The sequence below is a fragment of the Saccostrea echinata genome, unplaced genomic scaffold (genome assembly GCF_033153115.1).
Source record: "Saccostrea echinata isolate AGI-Se365-2 ecotype Australia unplaced genomic scaffold, CSIRO_AGI_Sech_v1 ptg000062l, whole genome shotgun sequence".
NCBI classification, from domain to species: domain Eukaryota; kingdom Metazoa; phylum Mollusca; class Bivalvia; order Ostreida; family Ostreidae; genus Saccostrea; species Saccostrea echinata.
The window spans coordinates 3,527,543-3,554,384 of record NW_026889811.1 but is presented as its reverse complement, the minus strand read 5'-3'; the positions used below and the strand labels follow the sequence as shown (position 1 = coordinate 3,554,384).

Below are 26,842 nucleotides of genomic sequence, written 5' to 3'. Positions count from 1 at the left end.
CAAATAGATTCTCTGTTATAATAACATATTTAGCTACCATTGTAGCATACAGCATTCATCATGGGCTCTTTGTTAACATTACAAGTCATGTTTCTAGGGTATCATACAGCACTGACTCTTCACTAGCCGTACAAAATCATAATTCTTTATTAATTTGTAAGCTTAAACCTTTTTATTGCAAATTTTTATTGCCTACATTATTCGATTATTGTAGTTCCTGATTACTAAAATTTAAAATAAGTCAAATAACCAAGGAACATGATTATATATCAATAATGCAGTTTGTGTTGATAGTTGATAATACAGTTTTGCATTGAGTTGGATTAAGGTCATAATGCCATGTTACTGTACAGTCATTTTCATCTGGGCTGTTAATTAACATTACAGCAATTGATATTCTAAAAAAATCCTAATTTTGCAGACATATGAAATTAGAACTGCTGAAGAATTTAAATGTCAAAGAAGGGGCCTGCACGCTTTGTTTTGATCAGCTGGCTAATTACTATCTGTCTCCATGTAATCACAGGTAAACATAAAACAATCAGTTCTTATTAGCTCACCTGAGCCGAAGGCTCAAGTGAGCTTTTCTGATCACATTTTGTCCGTCGTCCGTCCGTCCGTCTGTCCGTCTGTCCGTCCGTCTGTAAACTTTTCACATTTTTGACTTCTTCTCAAGAACCACTGGGCCAATTTTGACCAAACTTGGTACAAAGCATCCTTGGGTAAAGGGGAATTTAAATTGTTAAAATGAAGGGCCAAGTCCCCTCACAAGGGGAGATAATCAAGAGAAGACAAAAATAGGGTGGGGTCATTAAAAAATCTTCTTCTCAAGAACCACAGGGCCAGTAAAGCTGAAACTTATGTGGAAGCATCCTGGGGTAGTGTAGATTCTAAATTGTTCAAATCATGACTCCCGGGGGTAGGGCGGGGCCATAATAGGGAATCCAAGTTTTACATTGAAATATATAGGAAAAATCTTTAAAAATCTTCTCCTCAAGAACAACTGGGCCTGAAAAGCTGAAACTTATGTGGAAGCATGCTGGGGTAGTGTAGATTCTAAATTGTTCAAATCATGACCCCCGGGGGTAGGGCGGGGCTATATTAGGGAATCCAAGTTTTACATTGAAATATATAGGAAAAATCTTTTAAAATCTTCTTCTCAAGAACCACTGGACCTGAAAAGCTGAAACTTATGTGGAAGCATGCTGGGGTAGTGTAGATTCTAAATTGTTCAAATCATGACCCCCGGGGGTAGGGCGGGGCTATATTAGGGAATCCAAGTTTTACATTGAAATCTATAGGAAAAATCTTTTAAAATCTTCTTCTCAAGAACCACTGGACCTGAAAAGCTGAAACTTATGTGGAAGCATGCTGGGGTAGTGTAGATTCTAAATTGTTCAAATCATGACCCCCGGGGGTAGGGCGGGGCCTTAATAGGGAATCCAAGTTTTACATTGAAATATATAGGAAAAATCTTTAAAAATCTTCTTCTCAAGAACCACTGGACCTGAAAAGCTGAAACTTATGTGGAAGCATGCTGGGGTAGTGTAGATTCTAAATTGTTCAAATCATGACCCCCGGGGGTAGGGCGGGGCCACAATAGAAAATCCAAGTTTTACATTGAAATATATAGGAAAAATCTTTTAAAATCTTCTTCTCAAGAACCACTGGACCTGAAAAGCTGAAACTTATGTGGAAGCATGCTGGGGTAGTGTAGATTCTAAATTGTTCAAATCATGACCCCTGGGGGTAGGGCGGGGCCTTAATAGGGAATCCAAGTTTTACATTGAAATATATAGGAAAAATCTTTTAAAATCTTCTTCTCAAGAACTACTGGGCCAGAAAAGCTGAAACTTACTTGGAAGCATGCTGGGGTTATGTAGATTCTAAATTGTTCAAATCATGACCCCCGGGGGTAGGGCGGGGCCACAATAGGGAATCCAAGTTTTACATTGAAATATATAGGAAAAATCTTCTTCTCAAGAACCACTGGGCCAGATAAGCTGAAACTTACTTGGAAGCACTCTGGGGTAGTGTAGATTCCAATTGTTCAAATTATGACCTCTGGGGATAGGGCGGGGCCACAATAAGTACTACGGGGGGGGGGGGGGGGGGGGAGAAATCGGGTGAAAAACAGCAAGGCCAAAGTTACTCAGGTGAGCGCTGTGGCCCATGGGCCTCTTGTTTTAATTCTAACAGGAATTTTTTTTCCAATACAAAGAATTTCTGTTTACTGAGTATGAAGGATTAAACAGAATTAGTACAGTGATAAGCATTGTAAGAATTTTCAGAGAATGTGAATTGTATGTATAGGCTGATGTATATAAATCATGAGATTGGATCCAGTTAATACCAGGGTAGTTCTAAAATTTTCAACATTTATTTTTGCTATACATTTAAGTTAACCACTGTCAAATGAATTATTCAGTTACTATAATTTACGTGATGCTGATCGTTGAACTGCTTCATTTTATAGGGGCTTCTGCTATCAGTGTACCCTCCAGATTGAACTGTGTCCTATATGCCGAACAAAAATTGATGAGAGAATTCAGGAAAACGTTACAGAAGAGAACAGCAAATCCACACAGACCTCTAGCACAACCCAGGTCACTGACGTGTCAGTGAATAGTGACCTGACTGAAAAGACTAAACTGGCCGCCAACGGCCAGACAGGAGGACAAGCAGGTGACAGTAAAGAAGGCTCCGATCACATCTCATAGCCAAGGCTTCCCCCGGGGTCAGGCCTGATGCAGTATTGAACCCCAACTATTTTATCACCTCACACTTTTAAAGAGAATCAAATTTGTTTTATTTTGTGTTATGAAAAGTACACCAAGTAGAAGACATTATTTTTAACTATTAGTAAATAAAAAGTTTTCTGTATGGTTTTTTTCCTTAACAATTTTTTAACTTATGATGTGAGCTGATTTTTTTTTGTTGTTGTTGGTGTGTTGGGGGTGGAAATGAGGTGGGGGGTTTTGATTGTAGCTGTCATCAGATTTCCGGGATATTGATGTTAAGTTTCTCTGTAAGACGTTGATTTTGTTATTTTTCTGAAGTGAATTTATTGTGTGCATTAAAGAAATTCTTTTACCTTAAGAAGCATTTTTTCCCAAGAAGCACATATGTAATTGATACGTAAAAGAATTTGTTTGAAAGGTTTTTTTTAATTTTCTCTCTCTCTCCATGAATACAATTAATACAAGCAGTAAAAGGAAAATTAAAAATAAAATCATGTTTCTTAAATTACACTCAAATTGTAAACTGGGAGACGTATATCCCTGCATCTGCATCATGAACAGTGAACACCGAATTAAGTAGATTACTTTTTGCCAAAGAAAACATCTCAAATTTACTAGTTATTCTAATTTTCTCAGATATCTTGCAGACATTCGAAAATATTCCTGGATTTGTATCTTCAAAAGGATCCATCTTACGGTAATACCAAAGACTTCCTGAGTGTCTCAAAAAGTTCAGGAACAAGAATTAGAGATAAGCTGGCAACAAAAGTGCACATATTATCAAAATTTTTTTTCTCCCTTTGTAGAACTGAATTTTTTCAATTTGTTTACATTTTTCTTTGCGGATCATGACAACCAATCAAATACTGCACAGATCCCAACAACCAATCAAATGCATGCTAGGGTTTCACTGTGTGAGAGTGATACAGCAACAATGGAAGAAATGCTTATTTTTAAATGAAGATGTGATTTTAATCTAAGAATTGAATTATTTATGGAATTAATTAATATTGAAGCCTTATCTCTGATTCTCCTAGACTTTCAATACTTTTACACAGTGAAGTGTACAAAACTATTGTCACAGTAGTTAGATTATTGTTTCAGTACAATGATATAAAATAGATGTTAGCTTATTTACTGTAAACTTCAATTTGCTTTATTTATATTGCAGCTTATTAACCTAAGATAACCGTTTTTTGAGTACTAATTACACACTTGTGATCAGCAACTGAAGTTATTGTACACCTGTTTGTTACATTACCTGTAACAGCAGATTATGTTACCTGTACATGTAATACATTACCTGTAACAGCAGATTATATTAGCTGTACATGTAATACATTACCTGTAACAGCAGATTACATTACCTGTACATGTAATACATTACCTGTAACAGCAGATTATATTAGCTGTACATGTAATACATTACCTGTAACAGCAGATTACATTAGCTGTACATGTAATACATTACCTGTAACAGCAGATTACATTACCTGTACATGTAATACATTAGCTGTAACAGCAGATTACATTACATATAATACATTAGCTGTAACAGCAGATTACATTACCTGTACATGTAATACATTAGCTGTAACAGCAGATTACATTACATGTACATGTAATACATTACCTGTAACAGCAGATTACATAACCTGTACATGTAATACATTACCTGTAACAGCAGATTACATAACCTGTACATGTAATACATTACCTGTAACAGCAGATTACATAACCTGTACATGTAATACATTATCTGTAACACCTGTCTCTCTAGTTATGATTGATTTACAAACCTGTATCTCTTTAGTCATCTAATGGAGAGTGATTACAGTATATAATACTAAGTAAATGGTTGATGCAGTGTAAACTCAAAAGAAAGATTGATAATTGGGATGTTTTTCCAAACTGCCATAGTTAGAATATATAAATCAAACCTTGGTTGTTAATTCAGTGAATATTGTGATTATTTGAAAAATTCATTGCAGCACAATTAGTTAACAAACTGATCTAGTTATCTTTTTGGCTTGTATTTAGTTGTCTTGTATGACACTGAATGAGATTTCTTAAAAGGCTTGTACAAAACAGTCACATATTTCAATTTTTTTTGGATTTTTTTTTCATGTCCATTATGCTTTAAAGGTATTATCTTTATCTTTGAGTAAGTTAAGCTAGAGAGAGCCTTGTGAATATTTTTTTATTTACATTCAAGCTGTGATATTTCTTATTAAGTTACATTATTGTAGTTTTATATTATTGTGAGACCTCTTAACTGTTCATACAAGAAATTCTGGAGGACATCTCTTTGTTAAATACCAAAAATACTTATAATCATTGTTTTCTTCTGATTTCTGAACTTTTTTCAAAGTGTCTGAAAAAGATATATAAACTAAAAAGGGTGATATCAGCAATTCAAGTGATTTCCAGTGAAATTATATAGGATTCAAATTCTTAGGAAAAATCATATATTTTTAAGGAACTTATCTTCTGACCTTAAATCACAGAAATGCACCACTCTTTTCTCTATTTTTTGTTTGATTCAGTGCCAACAACATATTCAAAGTGTGGTCTCCTCTTAAATTAAAATATTTTTTCATGTGCAAGAAAAACATTTATATGTTTTATTTCAACATTAAATTTATTAAATTAAGCTTTGGTGTTGACAATATTCAGAACAAAACTGTTGTACGAATTGTATCAAGAGAGACAACTCTTACTTCAAGTCCCCTGTATGATTTACCTGCTGCAGTTCTCTCTCTTTAGGCTGTGCTTACTGTTTGATTGTACTTGCATTAATTAAGGTAAAGTATTTGATGAGGTCTGAACTTAAAATGGTCTCTCTCTCTCATGTAAAGATTTTGTTCTAGTGCAGGACCTTTATCTTGCATATTTGATTAATTTTTTGTCTTTTTTTCCATGTTAATCCATAGAGCCCTCTTAGATTCAGAAACAGATCCTAACAAATGTAACTCGGCACAATGCTGCATCATTTTTTTGCTACATCATTAAAGGTCTAGTATCTTTGAGCAGATACCTTTTTTAATTCTGCTGCGACAGGTGTATAATTTATACCTGGTATTTTGAGGGCTTTCATAATTATAAAATTGTTGTCTTTGGTACACAGTTGAATTATTATTCAAACCATGCATAAAGTGTTACATCTTGTTTTATATTAGACATAATCAGTTTTTTTTCCAATAATCTTAATTAAAATACAAATACTTGAAGTGATTTGTTGTTATGTTGTTTTGCTCTCTCTCTCTCTCTCTCTCTCTCTCTCTCTCTCTCTATATATATATATAATGGGGGAAAAAATCAAGATTCACATTAACTGTAAGAAATGACAAATTGAGAAATGAATGACAAATTGCCTGATAATGTTCCTAAACATGACATTAGTAATGTAATAATACAATGTCAAAAATTGTAATGTTCATAAACATGACGTCAATAATTGAAGATCCATTACAAGGCAAAAATGGCTTACAATCAAAAATGTTTATTCAATCTTTGTGAATCTTGATTTTTTTTAACTGTGGATATATTAGTATTTTACAGTACCAGAAACTGAATATATTCTCATCTAATGGAAACTGTTTGACTGCCACATCATTAATTGACTTTGTTTTTCAACCTCCAAAAAAATTTGACAAGCAAAAAAAAAAAAAAAAAACAAAAGGTTCAATGGCCTTAACAGTCACCTGAGTACAATACAACAATTTAAAGGATCCAGAGTATGAAATAAACTGATATGTGAAACTTTGTTGCCCAAAAGCAAGAGAAATTGGATGAAATAATTAGTCTAGTATCTATCTGCCCCCCATATATCACTATCACCATGCAGACTATTCATAAAACATTTATTTTTTAACCCCATACTATTACTATTGGCCTCTCCAGAACATTTAAAAAGATAAGTTATTTTTGTTTCATTTTTATTTATCTGTTATTTACAAGTCTACCTGATCATTAAAACTATGAAAGTAACTTTTGTATTATACAATAAAAATTATTGCATAATTCTCTTATTCCATTAACCTTTCAAATACATTATTTACAGTGATTAAGAACCCCCTCTACACTACACACTAAAGAGTTCTGATTCTGTGGTATTTTTCTACAGTTAGAGTGATCTGCTCTTAGATCTAAATTCAAATAAAATGAAATCTACAGTGTTTTTCTCAATTTGTAATCAATTCAAGCATTCTTAGCATTTTAAAAGGTCAAGGTAAATTAATTAAAACTTCTTTTGCATATATTTTATTGACTGAAATGAACAACGGTGATTTCTGTTCATTGATACTTTGTTGTCTTTGAACATTTTTCCTGGGGGTAAATGCCATGTTTCAAATTATATAGATAAGCTTAAAATTTACACCTATATACAATGTAATTTTCCCAATGTCCAAAAAACATTTTGCACTGGTGCATAGAGGGTCCTTAATTATCAAAGGTGAATGGCAAAGGGGGATAACTTCACTCAGTAGAATACAAATTAATAGAGCCCTGGCCCAGAACACTTGACCAAATGGTCCAGGTGTTCAAAATTCTTGTAAAAATACCCTTGCTTATTAAAAATTTTTACTTTGTTTGCCTTCAATATGCCCAGGAGCAGAATAGATTTTCAAACAAATAATGCATTTTCACTACAGATTGAACACAGCCCTGTCCTAACACCAGAACCCATGACTCAGGGTCATGAAATTACAAATATGGAAGAGGTACCTCATCATCATAACTATCAATTATAGATTTTCAAAGAATTCACATAGTTTCACATTATTATCAATAGACCCCCTACCCCGACCAAGAAACAACAGAACCCCTGACCCTGGGACCACAAGTTTTAAAAATTTTGTAAGGGGCACCCTTGCTCATCATAACTATGCACTTTGTTTATCTATTCAATACCCAGGAGCAGGCAGGATTATTTAATAGAATTTATGCATTTTCAATATAATTAATAAAGCCCCACCCTTACACCAGAACATTTGACTAATTTTCACTATATTATTAATAAAGCCCCACCCTTCCAGAAGATCTGACCAAGGGGCCATGAAACTCACAATTCAAGAATCATCCTTGCTCATCATAACTACACACTTAATTTCTTTGATTTATAACTAGGAGCAGAAAAGAATATTTTCAAAGAAATTATGCATTTTCACTATATAATCAATAGACCCCCCCCCCTTTTCACCAGAACCCCCGACCCTGGGACCATCAGTTTCACTATTTTGGAAGATGATCCTTGCTTATCATAGCCATGCACTTCACTTATTTAAATAATAACTAGGAGCAAAGAAGATTTTAAAGAATTAATGCATTTTCACTATATAATCAATAGAGCCCCCCCCCCCCTTCCAACAGAACCCCGGCCCAGGGGCCATGAAATTCACAATATCTAAAAAGGCACCGTTGATCATAATAACTATATACTTAGTTGGTTTATTTAATACCGAGGAGCAGAGAAGAAGATTTTCAACATTTTAATGCATTTTCACTATATAATCAAAAGAGCCCCGCCCTAACACCAGATCCCCTCACCCAGGGGCCATGAACCTCACAAATTCTAAAGAGGCACTCTTGCTTATCATAGCCATGCACTTATTTTTTTAAATAATATCCAGGAGTAGAGAAGAGGATTTTCAAAGAATTGATGCATTTTCACTATATAATCAATAGAGTCCCGCCCTAACACCGGAACCCCTAATCCAGGGGCTATGAAATTCACAATATCTGAAGGCACTCTTGCTCATCATAACTATGCACTTAGTTTTTTTAGTACTCAGGAGCAGAGAGGAAGATTTTAAAAGAAATAATGCACTTTTACGATTTATATAACTCCGCCCTAGCACCAGAACCCCTGGCCCTGGGGTCAGTTAGTGGGTTCACTGCTTATTACAGCATGCCAACAGTTTGACTGCTTGAGGTCCAGAAGTAAAGAAGAAGATTTTTAAAAATTGCATTAATTTAATGGTTTTAGCCCAACCCCCCAACCCCCCAGGACCCAGAGGGGGTGGGACCATTAAATTTACCGGCAATTTTTGCCCCCCCCCCTCCACCCATAAATGCTATATGCCAAAATTGGTTGAAATTTGTTCAGTGGTTTCAGAGAAGTTGAAAATATTCAAATGTTAATGGCTTAACGAACGACAAAAACAGATAGCAATAGGTTACGTACCTGAGTGACTCAGTTGACCTAAAAAAGGATAGAAATCATATTTTGTACGGGATGGGGTTTTTTTAGGACACCTGAGTCAATCAGGTCATCTAATGCTATAGTAAACAATCGAAAACTTTTGAACATTTTCAGCTTTTTCTCTTGAACCGCTATAAACCAATTTCAACCAATTTTAGCATATAGCATCAATGGGGAAAGGGGAACGAAAATTATGAAATTCTTGGTTCCTACTCCTCTGAGGTCTAAAGGATGGGGTTAAAACCATCAAAATTATTGCAAATTTTATTACTTCTGGATATCAAGCAGTCAAACTGTTGACATGATTGTAATAAGCATTGTGCCCTCTACCAAAATTTTTAAATTTTTGTCCCCAGGGTCAGAGGGTTTTGGAATCAGGGCAGGGCTCTATATATTGATCATAAAGTGAACATGCATGAATTCTTCTAAAAGCTTCTTTTCTATCCCTGTTTATATAGCAGGCAAACTAAATGCATGCTTAAGATGATCAAGGGTGCCTCTTCGATCAAAATTGTGAAATTAATAGCCCTTGGGTCAGGGGTGTTGGTGTTTGGTTGATCATATAGTGAAAATACATTATTTCTTTGAAAATCTCCTCTGCTCTTGGGCATAAAGCAGACAATTTAAGTTTGTGATTATAATGACAAAGGGTGCCCCTTCCAAAATTGTGAAATTCATGGCTCCAGGGTCAGGGGTTCTGGAATTAGGGTGAGGCTCTTATTAATCATATAGTAAAAATACATAATTTGAAGATCTTCTCTGATCCTGGGTATCTAGGTGATCGTTAAGGTCCTTAGGTCGTTTGTTTCTCTAGCTTTTCGGTACATCCCCCCAAAAATGCCTGAATTTGCATGTCAGTGTTCAACAGATTAGTAAAACTATCAATATCATTCTCAGAAAAAGTTGGGGGATGCCTCCCCCCCCCCCCCCCACTATAGGCCTGCATACTCAAAATAAAAATTAAACATCCATTCTACTTTAGGATTTCAAAGTTATATTGCGCTATATTGTAGTCCAGGACCTTGACCTTTATATTGTCATATTGATTTAATCCGTCCTATCCAACATAGGTTCGTTTAAGCAACTTATGCGGTCAATGCCAAGACCAATTATAAGGTAAACTCCACTGAGAAAATGCAATTTTCCCAATTCCTTCTGCTTCTCCTTCTTTTTGGACACATTGTTACATAATATACATAAATATTACATTTCTGAAAGATTTGGTACAGATAATTAATCGTGTTTCACAAATAAGTTGAAAATAGAACATTTTCACCTATCGTTTGAAGTTTTGGTTTATCCTTAAATATCTTGTTAGTTGACCGCGTCAAGACGTGCATTGACCCCCCCCCTTTCATTATTTATTCGCTTGTACAGAGTTCAAGTTCAGTTAATGCGAGTAGTAATCTATTTAATATTAAATTTCTTAACAGTTACTATAGACAGATAGAAATGTGCAATCCATTTCCGGCTTTGGATGGGCAAATGAAATGTGATCGAAAAGAAATGAATTACATAAATTCCAGGTTTTTCAAAATGCATCTTGTAAATATTCACAAAATATGTTATACAGCTACCGGAACCTTCCCTTCCGCCGGCTACTAAGCCATCAACTTGAGGGGATGGGGAGGGGTGGGGGTATAAAGATTCCCGATCCGTCTCATCCAACATCAAATGGTCCCTAGCTTCTTTTCCAACTTTTGTGTTCATTTATAAATATGAATTGCCAAATGTATCATTCCGTTTGTAAATATTTTACATATTGTTGCTGTAAAATCTTGTTAAGAAAAAAATTATTACAAACATTTTATTTAAGTTTTTTTTCAAATCAAGTTTATAGTCCCTTTCCTTGTCTTCTTTCTTGGGACCTTGTAAGAATAAAGGGCGGTCATTGCCAGGTTTTTGGTAACTAAGTAATGGGGTGCGGTGGTGGGGGGTCTTGGAGGGGTAACCCCTTCTCGGAGCCAGAATTTTTTTTTTTTTTAATGAATGGGCACCATTTTTAGTTGGTTCTGGTGTATTCTTGAAGTTATATCTCTTCACATATCACACACATGAATAATGGAAATTATGTTTTAAACATTATGTTTTCAATCGATCGCATCCAATTCACTCCATTCTTCCAACGGTTTTTGTGCGTTTTTTTTTTTTTTTTTTTTTTTTTTTTTTTTTTTTAATAATCATTTTCCAGTGTAATTTGATGCACTTTTACAATAATTATCCCTTTCTTTTGGTGGGAATCTTTGTAAATAATGCCATGAATAATCAAAAGCACTTCAACTGTTCAACAAACATTAAGCTTATTAATGACAGGGAATATACACGCACATTCTTATCGCACCATGATTTCTATTTAGGCCTATAATTATACCATTCGCAACCGCCAATAGAAAACACTGGATCCGTCCCACAAAACCGAGAACCACAGGGTACAGTATTTGTTTCCGCCCAGCTGAAAGTTAGAGCCGCCCACATAACCTAAACTGGATGAAATATTTTACAAACAAAAATATCACAAGAATGTTTTCACAGAGATGGCGAGTCGTTAAAGTATAACAAAAGTCCCTATTTCTTTTTTAACAATCTCCATATCAGGTTGCATAACAAAAGCACGTGGTCCTATTTTTTGTAGCGGACGCTCCTAATAGTTGCACCCATTGCCCCATCACACCCAAGCATTTACAAAGAACTTTGTCTTTTGTTCTTTTTATTGAATTGATATCAAAGTGTTAAAGAAAAGTGCGACGTTGATTATGCACGACAAAATGCACAAAGCTGACAACATTGGGTTGATCGCAATCCATAGCGATGGGTTGTGTATAATGATTTTCAATGACTTAGATCCGACATTTTGGCCTCTCGCACCGTTCCGTCATGTTACTCGTGAAAGATCGTAGCCATTCGCATAACAAAAGAAAACGAGCCAATAAAACACGGGCACTAGGTTAGGATCAACCAATCACTTTTCCCGTAACAATCAGTGCGTGGATTTTACCAATATGGCGGGTGAGTCCACCTCACATTATAATTATTTGCTTCCGAAGAATGCCATGTGTGTATACTTAGCTACAATATCTTTTCATTTCAGATATCGAATTTTACTCGGACCCAGGTAATGATGGTCCCGATGACGGTAAGTCTAACCGATTAAGCTCCTAATTATTGCATTTGTGATTATTTAGTGCTGCGGAGAAGAAAACGTCCCGAAGTCTGTGATTTGTATTCTTTCGCGCCGTTATTCGTAATTTATGAATAAAATACAGAATGTTTGTTTTGTTTCCATTGCGTATTTTGTTGTCTTAAGTATTGTTGATCAAGTTTAGGTGATATTTGTTTACGTTTTTAAAGTAACACGTGTATGTGGATTGAAATTCAAACAAGACGCCGAATTTTCCCGAGAATTTGATGCCATGATGGTTAGGTCACATGACCTGGACTTTGCTGACCTATTGAACTGTAATTATTCCCGCGCATTGGGGGTTTGAATGGATGTCGTGGAACCGCCATTGCAGCTTCAGAACATTTCCGAACCACCAATTTGTTTTAGTGTGACCAATTCAAAAATTATCGATTTTCTACTTGTTATGGTTAGTCATGAATGAGTAACGAATTTGTATCATTAGCATAAATGGTAAGTAGGTCAAGCTTTTCCCTTTGTTTTGGGGGCTTCCTTGACACATTGCTTTCTGTGGCAAGCGCGCCAAATTATTTTTTATCAATTTGTGCATACTGAATTGTCGTTTGTGTTGAAATTTAGAGAATTCTCCGTAATAAATAAGTCTGTACTATTATTTGTTTACCTCTGTGAGTCAACGTGACGAACAAAGGCTTTGTGTGTGAATTATTCGTAAAAATCGATGCGCGCACATGGGATTTGTTTGTCATCAACGTTTCATCATTTTCTCCATATAAACGTTTTATTCTTTATTATGCCATTGCACTGTTAAATTATATGAGAAAAGATGTTTTTATATGATGTGTGTAATTCTGTCTAAAGTATATTGTTTTTTGTTCAGCTCTTTATAATTGGAACAAAGATATTACTTGTAGTTCTTTATATGTATTGCTAAGATTTCCTTGAATATGATGATGGTATTTTTATTTAGGATATGGTCTTGATGATTCTTTGGAAGGTGATGATGTGTACAATGCAGATTATAAACTTACTCCACTTCAAAAGCTTGAAAAGTACATGCAGAGTGAGAATGTGTACACAAGGTAATGGTCTATGTCTGAGAACATGCAGATTGGAAAATGGTTAATTACAGATTTACTGCTGTATTTGGCTAAATATTTTGTTTGTATATTGTAGACAAATGATTGATATTTGTATATTTTAGACAAATGGTTGCACGTGGGCTTCTGGACACACTGCGGGCAGTGGAAGAAACAGAGGATGACGTGTTGCCAGTGTTTAATGCCATGGTTAAACTGTCACAAGACTCTGGTAAAGAAGACTTCTAATTAAGGCTCTGAAGTATTGTTGCTGAGTTTTTGAAATTTAAAAGGAAAAAAAATCTTGAGAGAGAATTTTATTAGTTGTTATGTGTTGTACATTGCAGATCCTATTGTTCGGTCCGAGTTAATGGAGCAAGTGCCCCATTTAGCTGTTTATTGTCAAGACAATTCGGATATCTATGATAGGTCTATTTCATCTTATCTTTTACCTATGGTTGTGAGATACCTTAATGACCAAAATAATCAGGTAATGATTAGTATTTAATGATTTAAAATTTAAAATGCATTCAGAATTCAATTTAAGGTACTTCCTTTGTATTTTAATTATATGTGTGTTATTCTTTTCAAGGTTCGAAAAACAAGCCAGGCAGCTTTACTAGTCTTAATGGAACAAGAACTTATATGTAAAGGTAAAAATGTAGTTTCCTCACCTTATCACTAGGGATGTAACAATACGGCTAGAGCATATTGTAATATATCATGATACACTAGGGCTGTATTATGTATTGCAACATTTCACCTTCCATATTTTTAATTTAATTTGTATGTCTGTTCTAAAATGAGAAATTCAAAGGATAAGATTATATTATCAGTTTATAAATAATTTTGTAACATTAAATAAGCTCTGAACACAAAAAAAAGACAGCTAAAGTAAACAAATAAAATCAATTAGGTTAAATGTGAAAAAAATGAAAATTACTTGAAATATTTTATGATACAAAGGTGTACAGTTTTTGTACTGAATACGGAACAGTCCTTGTGTATCCCTGAATATAGTTACACCCCCTACTTAGTGCATACTTCTTGAAGTGTTTAATTCATTGGATTAAGAACTGATGAATAATTTTGTGAACCTATTTTTCAGAGGACATAGAACAACAAGTAGTGGGCGTTATTCTGGACTTGGCCAGTCCTGACAGTTTAGACGATTACAGAACAGAAGCTGTTGCTGTATGTATCTAGTTTCTCACAAGACAGATTTTCAAAAATCATTGACAGTAGTAAAAATCTATAACTTCATTGAATTTGATAGTAAACATGAAATGCTTGGCTTGTTGTTATTAAGGCTTTCTGCGGGAAAGATGAATTGCTTGGCTGATTGTGAAAGACATGGGTAGTGAGATGTGAAGACGTTCGTCTTACTACTCTGTCTTTTGCAGGAGGTCAGAGACACGTCTTCAGGTGATGTAGTAGTTATAGCATGGCATTGGTTTTAGAATTATATGTCTAGGAGAAGCAGATGATAAGGCAGTCAATGTAGGATGTTGTAGTGTTATTGTATTATCACAGCCAGCATTGATGAGCCCCGTCAGATGCACGCAGCTTGGTGGAGGATTAGACCTGTCCAGGGAGTGGCGGAGATGTTTTGATGTCCTGTACTGACTAGGTGGTTGTGATGTATAAAGTAGTATATCACAGCCTGCTTGGATCAGTAGAGTAATCAAAAAAATCAACGAAAGGTTAAATCAGGACAAAGGTTGTGTGGCGGAAGTGGTCTTGTGAAGCACCATTTCTATTGATGGTAGAGAAAGTTGTGAAATATGAAGGCATTAAAGTGACTGTGAAATGTTGAGATTGTTCATATCACAGCCAGCTTTGATGAGCTTCATTTTCACTCAAGACACTATTTTGATATATTAAAAGAGGCAAGTATTTACATGAGGTAATTTAATAAATATGTTCTTAAATTGTGTCAGCATTTCCTCTTTTTAGAAGAAATGGTTTCATTAGGATGGATGTGTATCATAAAACTGAAAATTGATTTCCACACACCACTGATAGAATGTAGGACATTCTGAAAGAAAATGTCAGGTTTTTAGTCTTGTCTTCAGATTTAATTCCCCTCTCCCCAAAGGTGTCACAGGGATGTATTTTGAAGATATTTTGATGTTTTGTTTTGTTATCCTTTTTTATTTAAGTGTAATTGATGTTGATAATTATAACTTGTCAAGTGGCAGTGCTTAGAGTTCTGAAAGTAAATAAGGATTTCGTACTACTTGTTGGGTTGATTTCGTTTGAAAAATTTAAATAGCTGTATCGTCAATCCCATTTTCCACATTTCCTATTTTGTTTGTGTGTAATGTCCATCTCAAGAATTTTTTACCCATATGGAGACGCCACCACTTTCCGATGGAGAGCTGCAAATTTTGACCTATACTCGACACTCAGGGACATTGAGCAGTGAGGGATCTTTTTTTTGCCAGCACTTACTGCCACACGGGACCTCGGTTTATATGGTCTCGTCTGAAAGACCGTTCTCCACGTCCCACAGTGGGATTCAAACCCGCGACGTAAGGATTAACTCCTTACTCTGCGACTCTAGAGCAGACACTCTACCACTGCGCCATGCGGGCAACCCACATTTAGTAAGATGGTTTTAAGATTAAAGGAGAAGGAGGGTGTGAGGGGATTTGCCCTTCAATTGTGTTCTGGACTCATGAGAATACTTGGACAGTAGTTCTAAAACTATGAATCAGGAACTCTTTAAGTTGATGAAAGCCTAGTTAAATCTCCAGTATTTTTAGTTTTTCATTCCTCTTTACCTAGTTGCCACTCTTCTTGTAATGAATGCTAATTCTCATAAAGGAAAGGAAGAGTATTTAAATACCTTTTTTTATCTTGTTTAAATCAAGGAAGGAATTTACTCGAGGAAGTGAATGACTGCCTTTATAATTTTGTCCAGTTTACATTTGATACTGTTGATTTCAAGTTTGTTTTCTTGATACCAGAAGGAAATGATGACTAAAAGACAAGACAAGGAGCTCACAAAGTGGCTGTGAATTGTTCAATCTTCAAATCACAGCCAGCTTTGATGAGCTTTAAGTGTTGTTTACCTGCAGATCTAAACACAGTCAACTGCTGTATTTGATGGAACCATATCTTTAAGAAGCAGTTGTGCAACTTGTCAAAGTTGCTGTGATGTGTTGAGAATGTTCATATCACAGCTAGCTTTGATGAGCTTGTGTTGCTGAAAGAGCTGGATTCTACGGGGAGGTGAACTAAATGAAGATATGTGGAGGAACTGACAAATTGAAGTTGTCAAAGTGGTGGTGATGTGTTGTCCATGTCATATCACAGCCAGCTTTGATGAGCTTGACTTTTGTCATAATCACCAGGACTAGAGGCAAGAAGATTAAACTAACTTGGTTGTTTTGCATGAACAGATTTGATAATCCTATTAAGAGATGTTGATTACATGTTGCATGATTTTTTTCTGCTGTTCTTTGCATGTTTAATATGGAAGAGAATAAAAATACTTGCATGCAACATAAAGATTAAATGACTACTGATTGCATGGCTAGCATTAAAGTGGCTGGGATGTGCTGATGCTCGTCATATCACAGCCAGCTTTGATGACAGGCAAGTAATCGTCACAGCTAGTTAGACTGTCTAATAATATTTTATTTTTATCTTCCATTCAAAATGTTTGTGTTTTGAGGGGGAGGGGGGACTGTCAACTTTTTATCTCCCTGTTGCGAGTGTGTAAAATTCATGTATATCACCATTTCCTTTTAATTTGTTTTAGCTTATGAGCAAAATGGCCCCACTCCTTGGAAAAGACATGACTGAACGTTTGTTCTTACTACGTTTCTGCGAAATGTGTACAGACCCACTCTTTCATGTGAGGAAGGTAAGGAGAGTATAAAAACCATCGACAAAAACATTTCTGTTAATTGTTTTATTTCATATAATAGAGAATCAAGTTCCAAAACCCTAACGGCAGTTTATTAAAGTTGACACATTTACGACATGTTGGCTCAGTTTATAATTTGTTGGCACAGGCAGGTGATGGTATAGAACGATGACATCCGAAAATAAGAATTCAATGCCTTTAATTTACATTCTCTAATTTTCTCTCATAAATGTTTAATTTCATTCATCTTTGTTATAAATTTAGTGCCTTTCAAAACTAATGTGGTTAATCGAAGCTCGAGCTGTTTTGACATTGAAAGTTAAATGACGCAAATAAATATTGCAAGGGGGTAAAAATGACAAATTAATTGTAAATTCTCATTTGTTTTGTTTTTACAACAATTTCATAGGGTCATTATTTGAATAGTTACTGTTTAAATGTGTATTCTACTATTCCGTGACATCTTGGGTGTCATAAGGGGGATAAATGTAAATTTCCAATGGATTTCATAGTGATGTTATACTGAATGTAAATATTTGCAGGTGTGTGCGGCAAACTTTGGTGATATGTGTAAAGTTGTTGGTCAAGACAACACAGAGCAGCATTTGGTAATCCTTCTTAAATTTTAACGAATTTCAAATCCATAAACAGGTGATAGTCTTTGTATTTTCAAGCTCAGTAATTCTGTTAATTGATTTTTACAGTTGCCTAAATTTTATTACTTGTGTGAGGATGGAGTGTGGGGTGTTAGAAAGGCATGTGCTGAGTGTTTTATGGTGGTATCATGCTCCTGTTCCCAGGATGTCCGTAAAGGAGAATTAGCCAATCTGTTTGTCAATCTCCTCTGTGATCTTTCTAGATGGGTAAGCAGAGTATATGGTAAAAGCTACTTAAATGGGTAAAAGTTTATAGTGTTATTGAAACATTTAAAAGAACTCTAAACATACTTATCATGGATTTAGGTAGAAACAGATTTTCACCTATGGTTAAATACTAAAAGTGGGTCTTTTTTGCCTTTAAGTGCCATAGAAATTTCTTTAAAGGCTGGAGGAGAACTGATGTTTGAAGCTAACATGTATCTACTCTAATTTTCTGGAGAATATCTAATGGAATGGGTTTTATATTCAAGGTTCGTATGGCAGCTTTTCAACAGTTGGGACCATTCATATCGACATTTGCTGATCCAGGCTTAACTGGGTTGTACGTCAATGAAGAAGGCATTCTTAGTGTCCAAGCGGAACAGTTGCATAACATGTAAGTTCTGGGTTATCATTGGACCCAATGAAATCTATTGAATATTGTTCATATAAATGTTAAATGATCTGAAAGTTTGTGAATTGTGTGTATTTGTACTCTTAGTGAAAAACTGAGAGAACTTGGAGAAAAATTGGAGCATGAGAGTAAACAAATCCAAGCAAGTGGGTTAACAGAAGAAACAGATGAGTTGGCAGAGGACCAGAGCCCAGATAACCCCCAGAGTGAAACGCTATCAAGTGAAGTCTGTGATACGAACATGGACCTCAGTGAAACTGACGACACAACAGAAATAATCATTTCTACCTGTGCTACAAAGAATAATCCCTCATCAGATGGCGAGTTGTCTTTGGAAGAAATACGAGCTCAAGAATACCAGGCAAAAAAAGTGGATGAGAGACTTGCCGAGTCTGGTTCTAAATCTGATGAAGCTGGATCCAAGAAAGAAAACTGTGATAAATGTGATACTGAGGAAACAGGTGCCCCTAGACAAGGAGAGGAGAACACCGAAAGTATATGTAGTGACGAGCCAAGTAACGAGGATACCAAAGCCAGCTGTGATTCCATAGACCAGAACAAATCAGAGAGTGAAAAATCAAGCCAGGAAGACGTAGTGCATATACATTCTGATTCCTCAGTAAATAACTATGATTCCTTTAATTTCTGGCGTGACCCACTACCAGAAGTTAGTTTAGATTTAGATGTTTTAAATGACAATCAAGATATGGACAGAGTAAACGTATCTTCCCGTACGGCCACGGAGAATGAATGTGATACAATCAACAGTGATATGGGTAGTATATCATTGACGGATTCTGTGAACTCTCCTCTCGGTACTTCTAATCATGGAGAGTCCAAAAGTCAAATCCACACCGCCAGCATTAGTTCTGTGTCTGAAGAGTCTGTCAGCCACATTGGAAGTACACATGTACTCGGCCAGAACCTGAATGAAGTTATGGAGGGTGTGGTACATGGTGCGTAATTGAATAAAGACAGAAAATTTTGTGAAAATAGCATAAAATATGCTTTACAGATTAAATGATATTGTTTTTTATATTGGTTTAAACTCATATAATGTTTAAGAATTGAATCTGATGTAGTTGGGTGGCTATTTATTCCAGATTATGGCTTTATTGACAGTTTTTCTGAGCTGTCTCTATTGCCTCTTACAGATATCAGTGGATCTAGTCTGGGTTACATTGACAGTGATAGTTCACAGGATATTGTAGAGACAATGGATGAAGCTTCTTTGGCACAGATGCAGGTAAACAACTATTGTACAAAAGTTTATAGAATGCAAGTAAATGTTGCAAATCTCTATATGAAATTTGCATACAAACTAGTGACATCTGCTGATTCATTTTTTTTCCAAAATGAAAAAAAACAAGTGCAACACAAGTTCTTTATAAATATGAGATGAATGTGAGGAAATGGAACTAAATTTGTCTTAAAAAGGGGGGATATAATTGGATACTGTGGAATGATTTTGTGGAAATAACTGCACATGGATAACCACTATTTGACTGGTTCATGAGGACATGGTGAAGGGGTGCTAATGGTAGTATTTTTTCCCTGCCTGGTCATGACGTCCAAATGATATGAAGCCCAGTGGAAATCGAGCTAGTTTAATAAGAGGATGAGACTGGCTTGATTTCAGTTGTGAAACAGGTGTGATGACTTGCAATTCTAATGTGGGCATTATTAAATTAAAATACTTAAGGCCTCATCCTCACAATGTCAAGGTTTTGTGATTTCGGAAGTCCACACAAACCCTTGACATAAGTCGTTATTTAAAAGTTGGGCTAGAAAGCTACTATTTCGTTTGTTCCTGGTCTAGGACTGGAACCAATCAGAAATAAGCTTTTATTGTAGGTAAGTTTTGTAAACAAATATGACTTGTCTTAAAAATGAAAAGTGTCAATAGTGTAGGATTTGTGACTAGTTACTTTAAATAAAACATCGCGGATTACTTTTTTGAATATTGTCCTCCTTGATATGCTCTTCAGTATTCAATGTGAATATTGATGATTTAAGACAAGGTTATTATATTATTAAGAAAAAGCGCGGTAAATTTCCTTAACAGTTTTTCTGATTTGCTAAATGAAGAATCAAAGTCAAAGCTTTCCTGATTTGCTACATATCATTCTTACAAACATTCTTTGTTCACATTTCAACTTTTTAAAATACCTTTTAAAATCAGTTATGCCAAAGGGCCATCATCATTTCGTATTCATAACGACGGATTTGAAAAATAATTCTTATTGGGTAGTTTATAATTTCCATTACGTTGTGTAACCACAAGCCCAACATTTAAATAATGACTTATGTCAAGGGGTTGTGTGGAGTTCCGAAATCACAAAACCTTGACATTGTGAGGATGTTGAGGCCTGGGCAGTAAGCAAAGGTCTCCACATGAAACTAAAAAGTGTGTAACCACAGTACCAAGCAAAACTTTTTCTGGAATTATCTTTTAAACAGTATTTTTCAAGTTGTATAATACTGAACAGGACCGTGCTATTCACAATGAATAAGAATTGTTTATTTTCTTGACTTTCAACTCGCTCGCAACTACCATCTCCAAATTTCTAGGAAAGTCAGCATTATACATACCTGATCACACTGTAATAGTATAATGACTTCAGGGATCAACATTAACGGTTGTCCGATTGCCCGGGACAAGTAAATTCTCAGTTAAAGCAAGTGAAATTGTCTACGTACTTGTCCAATCGGGCAAGTGAATTTTTCTCATACAAATGTACATATTTATTTAGTTTACATTAATTTATAAATAAAACAATAAATTGAAGACTTGATTTCCCCCACGCACCTGACTGATAATGTTTTTGCATTCGAAATTCCATGGTAGTGTTTCTGGATTATACCGCTCTTTTAAAAATCGGGTTCGTTATTTTCTTTCATAGAAAATACGCTCTACCTCTGACAAAATTTTGTTAACTCCTTATTAGGAAATTAGATTATTTATTCAAGCACAGAATATAAGTACAGTGTAACACGATGTATCCTGATCAAGATAAGATGCATGTTTCGTAGCATCTTCCTTAAGCATTGCTTCACAGTTATATCTGAAAATCACGAATCACAAAAGGATCCTACCGAAAATAATTTTTGAAAATATGAATTTTATTAAAAGGAAACGGAGGATTATTGTTGCATGCCAGTGTGAGTTAACAGGTTAAATTTTCTTTTCAAGTACAGCGTTATACATTTATGTACAAATGCACCATGCATCGACATTTTTTTCAGGTAGCTCAACTTGCCAAATTGACAGTAGTGTACTCGTATTTGGTCACATTTTTTTCTTATCATAACGTTTACATTGATTAATAATTTTCTTAAGTTCTTTCCTAATTTTGGGCAACCAAGTTTTGCATTCGGAAAAGTCAAAATTTGAGATCACTTGCCCGAAGGGCAAGTGAATCTGAAAGTTAATGTCTATCCCTGGACTTTACATTCAAGTAGTTTCTGTATTGAGAAATAAAAAATTAATAAGAAAGTAAGTAGAGTGTTTTATGGTTTGGCAAAGCAGTGTATAACAAGTCCTGGTACAAAAGATGTGATTGTATGCTTGTTCTTTAGGACATTGTGCCACAGAGTCTGTTGGAGAGTTACCTAGGGATGGTGGATCCTTCCCGAGCCCAGACGGTCGACACGGAGATCACCAAACACTGTGCCTACAATCTACCAGCTGTAGCTTACACCTTAGGCAGAAAGAACTGGAACTGTATCAAAGTATTATACGATAAACTGGCCTCAGATATGCAGGTAACCTGGTTAAGTAACACTACAAGCTGAGGTCTCAGATTGTAAAAAATGTTTTTTACTAAATCAAAATTTATAAAGAGACGCGCACTTCTTTATGTTAGTTATTTGTAAAAATCGGTTAAAATTTTTGATCTATGGATCTCAGATTATAGAAGTACGTATAATCTTGTTTTCAGTGGAAAGTGAGGAGAACCCTGGCTTTCTCTATACATGAGATGGCTATCATTCTTGGAGATGACATTACTCATAGAGATCTTGTTCCAGTATTTGACGGATTCCTGAAGGATTTAGATGAGGTCAAAATTGGTGTTTTAAAACACTTGGCTGATTTCTTGAGGGTATATATTACTTTTTGAATTTTAGACGATCAGAACAAAATAGAAGCTAAAGCTGTGGGCAATGAGAAAAGTGATGTGATTCTAGATATTTCCTTGATTTCTTTTATGTGTCTTGATGGTAGTCTATCTTCATCATTAACAAGTTTTAATTGAAGGTGTAAACATAATGTTTATGCTTCCAGCTCCTAAAACCAGATGTGAGAAGGCAGTATCTGACAAAATTATCAGGTTTTCTGAACACGGACAATACCAGAAATTGGAGATTTAGACTGGAATTGGCTGAGTAAGTTAGAGGAATAAATGTATAGTGTTCAGTAATTAGTTACAAATGTTTTAAATGTTGAGATTCTTTATTAAAGTTGGCTCTGAACTTGTTATAAGTTACCTACCTGTGTAAAGAGATTGCTACAGACTGTTAATAGATCCTTCTGTGTTGTAGACAGCTGATCATGACATCCGAGTTGTTTTCTTCTGTGGAGATCAGCCAGCACCTGCTGCCAATTTGTCTGTCTCTAATGGAGGACAAGGTGTCGGAGGTCAGATTAGTGGCCTACAAACTGGTAAGTAGAATCAAGCTGACCAGAAATATACTGTATACACATTGTATCAAGTGAGAGGGGAGATAAGGACAAAGGGTCAGAGGTCAGATTATTGGCCTACAAACTGGTGAGTAGAATCAAGCTGGCCAGAAATATACTGTATAAACATTGTATCTAGTGAGAGGGGAGATGTTAAGTGTAAATGTACTGTGTTTTGTTTTCTCGACACGTCTCGGTGCAGTGAGAGGGTAAATATTTAGTGAAAATATACTGTGTTTTGTTTTAATAGATGAGTGCTATGGTAAAGAGGCTAGCTTATGAAGATGAAAAATTAACAGAAGGTTTGCTGAATGAACTAGTGTCCAAATTTGCAAAGAGCAACAAATGGGTTTGCAGGCAAATGTAAGTACAAAGTCCAACAAAAAATTTATGGTCCAAATTCAACATCCAACTTGCATCTTCATTACACTCATTCTCTATGTCATTTACATCAAAATCTATGCATACTTACATCGAAGATTTGCATTTGTCCTGGAATGCACAAGATTTTATCAGTAATTTAATTGAGTGTGATAACTGGATTGTTTACATATACAGTTAAAAGGTAATGCATGTTTGTCTTTCAGCTATGTGCAGATGTGTTATGCTGTGTTGGAGGATGAGTCGCTTCCCTTGGATCTGTTTTCCAAACACTTGCTTCCAGTCCTGCTCAACATAAGTCATGATCCTGTGCCTAATGTTAGGCTTTCTCTTTCCAAAGTCATGACGGATCAGATAATTACAAGAGGTAAAAATGTGTTTTTAAAACAAGGGGGTTCTCCAAATAAATATGTAATCAGCTAATAAGTATTGGATGTTTTGGTATTGTTTTACTTGCAGAATACTTTACCAATGATGATCACCCTCAACATGCAGAGATTCTGAAGACTTTGGAGCGATTACAGACTGATGGGGATAGAGATGTGAGATATTTTGCCAACCCAGTGCCAGAGAATACCAGTCTCCTAGATTATGAGGACGATGCTATCGAGGATATTGATGTAGAAACGGTAAGTCCTCAGGGATGGAAGTAGAGGTACACAAAAGATTAGTCCTCAGTGATTGAGGTTCTGTAGAGGAACACAAAAAGATCATTACACATTTTCCTGTGGAACAAGTAGAGTCTTGAGCCAAGTAAAATATTAAATCATAAATGAGCTTTTATTGATTTCTTTTTCTTCAGGTAAAATACATGTATTTTGGTTTTTCAGTTGCCAGTTTAGTCATGATGGACTGTTCTACTCAGGGACCAACCAGTGATATGCAATGTATCTCACCACCATCCCTAATACTACAAACTGTTATAAGCATCTCGGAGGTGTCATCCAGTATGTTAAGGATATTTAAGCAAGTACAAGACAAACCTGTCCCTTTAATACTGTTAATTAAGTGATTGTTACCCAAATTAGCCATGATTTATCTTTTTATGTATAACAAGATTAACAGTGTCAAAATATTTGCAAAACTTATTGTTATTTTATTGGGAAAACCTTTGTGAATTTTATATCATGATGTTTTATCAGAACATGGCAATATGTTGTGCAAAATTTATTTATTATAATAATTTATTTACTTTTATTTCAAAATGGTATCATATAAATTACAACACATTGGAGGCCACTGTCACATATTGTAGAGAAATATCCATGTTTTGTTTGTATATCCATATTTTCTTGTTTAAAGTTTTAAATAGTTTTAATTCCTCATTGTGGAAAAAAAGAAGTGTTAATGGAAATGGTAATTAAATTGCATTTGTTTGTTGTGCCAAATGCTGCAATAATCTGGATACGTGAGAGGAGATTGTCCAATGGACAAACTTTCTAGGAATTGTAATGTGGATTGACTGATGTGTGTTTCCTCTTAATATTCTGACAAATTTTGAAAATGCATCTAAGTGGAAATACAGTAAAACATACTTATAGCAAAGTGCCAGGGATGAGCAATAACATAATTTGTTATTTCCGTTAAGTTCACATTATGTTTTAAAACCAGGGGGATTGGAAATAGCTTTGCTGTAAGTGTGAATTCATTATTATCATTCAATGTGTTTGTTATAACTATGTTTTACTGTATATCATTCATGTACTAAGTTATTTCAAGGGTGAATCTATTGCTCAACTTCAAATAAGGAAAATACAATTTGTATGAAATACTTCTATCATTACCAATTGATTGAGATATATGCTATATAGAGGTGTAGCTTTTCAAGCAGATTCCACTAAGATTTATTTGGATAGATTTATTAAACAAGTAAACAAAGTCATCCATAAACTCTATTATTGAACAAAATATTTTTGGCTATTGAAAAAAAATAAAGGAACATTGAAGGCTACACCATTGAAGTGATTAAATCTTTTCTAGAGTGATTTGATATTTATATACCTCTGTTCAGTTTGATAAGTGCCATAAAATGGAAACAAAAGAATATTGGAACACCAGAATAATGAGTTGTGAACCAGTCATAAGGGTATGATTGTGATGTTTCATGTCTTGGTCGATTCCAAGATGGGATAATAAATTATGTGTTTAATGTCTTGTTACAGAGCATGAAGGGATAAGAATATTGAAACTGATATTTTATAGAAAATTTTTAATGCCATTGATCTGTGATTTTGTTGATGAGATTATGCCAGTAAAACTGTATTGACAGTAATTGAGTTCTTATTTCTTTCAGTAAATGTTAATGAATTATGTTAACGACATTTAGGTTATATACTGGGATTTGTTTTAATAGTCAAAATTGAAAGATGTATGTTGCACTCGTAAAACAACCACTAAGATGGAATTATATGAAGATGAGTGTCAAATGTACAAATTAAACTTTAAAGGTGCTACTTTTATAGAGAGTGAGAAAAGGAGTAAATGAGTGCACCAAAATTCTCTTGAATTCTGTTAATATATCCGAAAGTTTTTGTCTTGTGAGAAGGACATTCTTTTGAATTTCTGCACTGGGAATTTAATTTGCAGTACCAGCTGTGCATCTCGTTTAATACTATGGAGCAACTGGTTCTAACATTGTTATGTGTATTAAAACGGGTAAAAATGGGGCAACTCATGAAGGTGAAAAATTAAATCTCAATTATATCAAAATTTTCCTTGATATTTCATCTAACATTAAAATATACTTAATGTAAAGTCTCTACAAGTGCAAAAATCCCGCAAAGGTTGAAATTATTTCCTTATGAAATATTGTACACACTTTAAAGAGAGCAAAAGGAGTCATTTTCTCATACTATAACACTATTTTTCGATATGAGTGGGTCTTCGCTCCATTTTTTTGAAAGTTAATCCTCGAAGTTTGCATGAAAATAAACATTTTTTAGTGGAGCAAAGACCCACTATACCTTAAAAATATACTTTTATGACAGATCATACGCATCTTTTCGAGAAATACCATTAAGTCAAGGGTCTTATCACAAACATGATTTAAATGCCACTATTCATCAGGACTTGCGTAGTTTAGTGGTTAGCGTGCTAGTCGCGAAAGAAAATAATACTCAGGATTTTTATTGCTAGGGTTCGAACCCTACGAATACCACATTTTTTTTTAATAAAAGTATAAATTTTGCCGAGTAAATTTTCCTCAGAAAAGTTTTGTTTATCAAAATTTCATAAATTTCAATAATGAGAACTTTAAATACTGAATTCACAAACTGAACATGATTTGAATATATCTGAAGCTATAGGCTTTCTGCACGCTATGTTCGCCCATCTCCTTTCTCTTGCATAATGATGGGACCTTTCGTTCTCAGATTCTATAGGGGTTATTAGGAACACTTGTTCTCGGATTACAAATACTAGGGGTCGCCCGCGTGGCGCAGTGGTTAGAGCGTTCGCTCTAGAGTCGCGCA

General features: G+C 35.0%; 2 protein-coding genes across 4 annotated transcripts in view; both read left to right on the top strand.

The window, feature by feature from the left end:
• The window catches only part of LOC133175551 (RING finger and SPRY domain-containing protein 1-like), a 32,869-nt gene extending 26,894 nt beyond the window's left edge, over positions 1–5,975 (top strand). Inside the window, exons 14-15 of the mRNA XM_061310672.1 lie at positions 422–526; positions 2,477–5,975. Of these exons, the coding sequence (XP_061166656.1) occupies positions 422–526; positions 2,477–2,720 (349 nt within the window). The 3' untranslated portion in view covers positions 2,721–5,975. The remainder of the gene's footprint in view (positions 1–421; positions 527–2,476) is intronic.
• Positions 5,976–11,855: 5,880 nt separating this feature from the next.
• LOC133175504 (serine/threonine-protein phosphatase 4 regulatory subunit 1-like) lies at positions 11,856–25,644 on the top strand. Of its 3 annotated transcripts, none has more exons than XM_061310618.1 (21): positions 11,856–11,952; positions 12,035–12,079; positions 13,053–13,164; positions 13,287–13,393; positions 13,509–13,651; positions 13,754–13,814; positions 14,270–14,355; positions 16,931–17,035; positions 17,581–17,646; positions 17,743–17,901; positions 18,168–18,292; positions 18,398–19,266; positions 19,465–19,556; positions 21,890–22,075; positions 22,252–22,413; positions 22,596–22,696; positions 22,853–22,973; positions 23,242–23,354; positions 23,579–23,739; positions 23,832–24,001; positions 24,203–25,644. In XM_061310618.1, the coding sequence occupies exons 1-21, from the start codon at positions 11,946–11,948 to the stop codon at positions 24,212–24,214; spliced, it is 3,003 nt and encodes a 1,000-aa protein (XP_061166602.1). In that variant the 5' UTR covers positions 11,856–11,945; the 3' UTR covers positions 24,215–25,644. The 3 variants fall into 3 exon arrangements, with proteins under 3 accessions (XP_061166602.1, XP_061166601.1, XP_061166603.1); XM_061310617.1 differs by having other exon boundaries at positions 19,414–19,556; XM_061310619.1 differs by lacking the exon at positions 11,856–11,952 and adding an exon at positions 12,295–12,577 and having other exon boundaries at positions 19,414–19,556.
• The last annotated feature ends 1,198 nt before the right edge of the window (positions 25,645–26,842 follow it).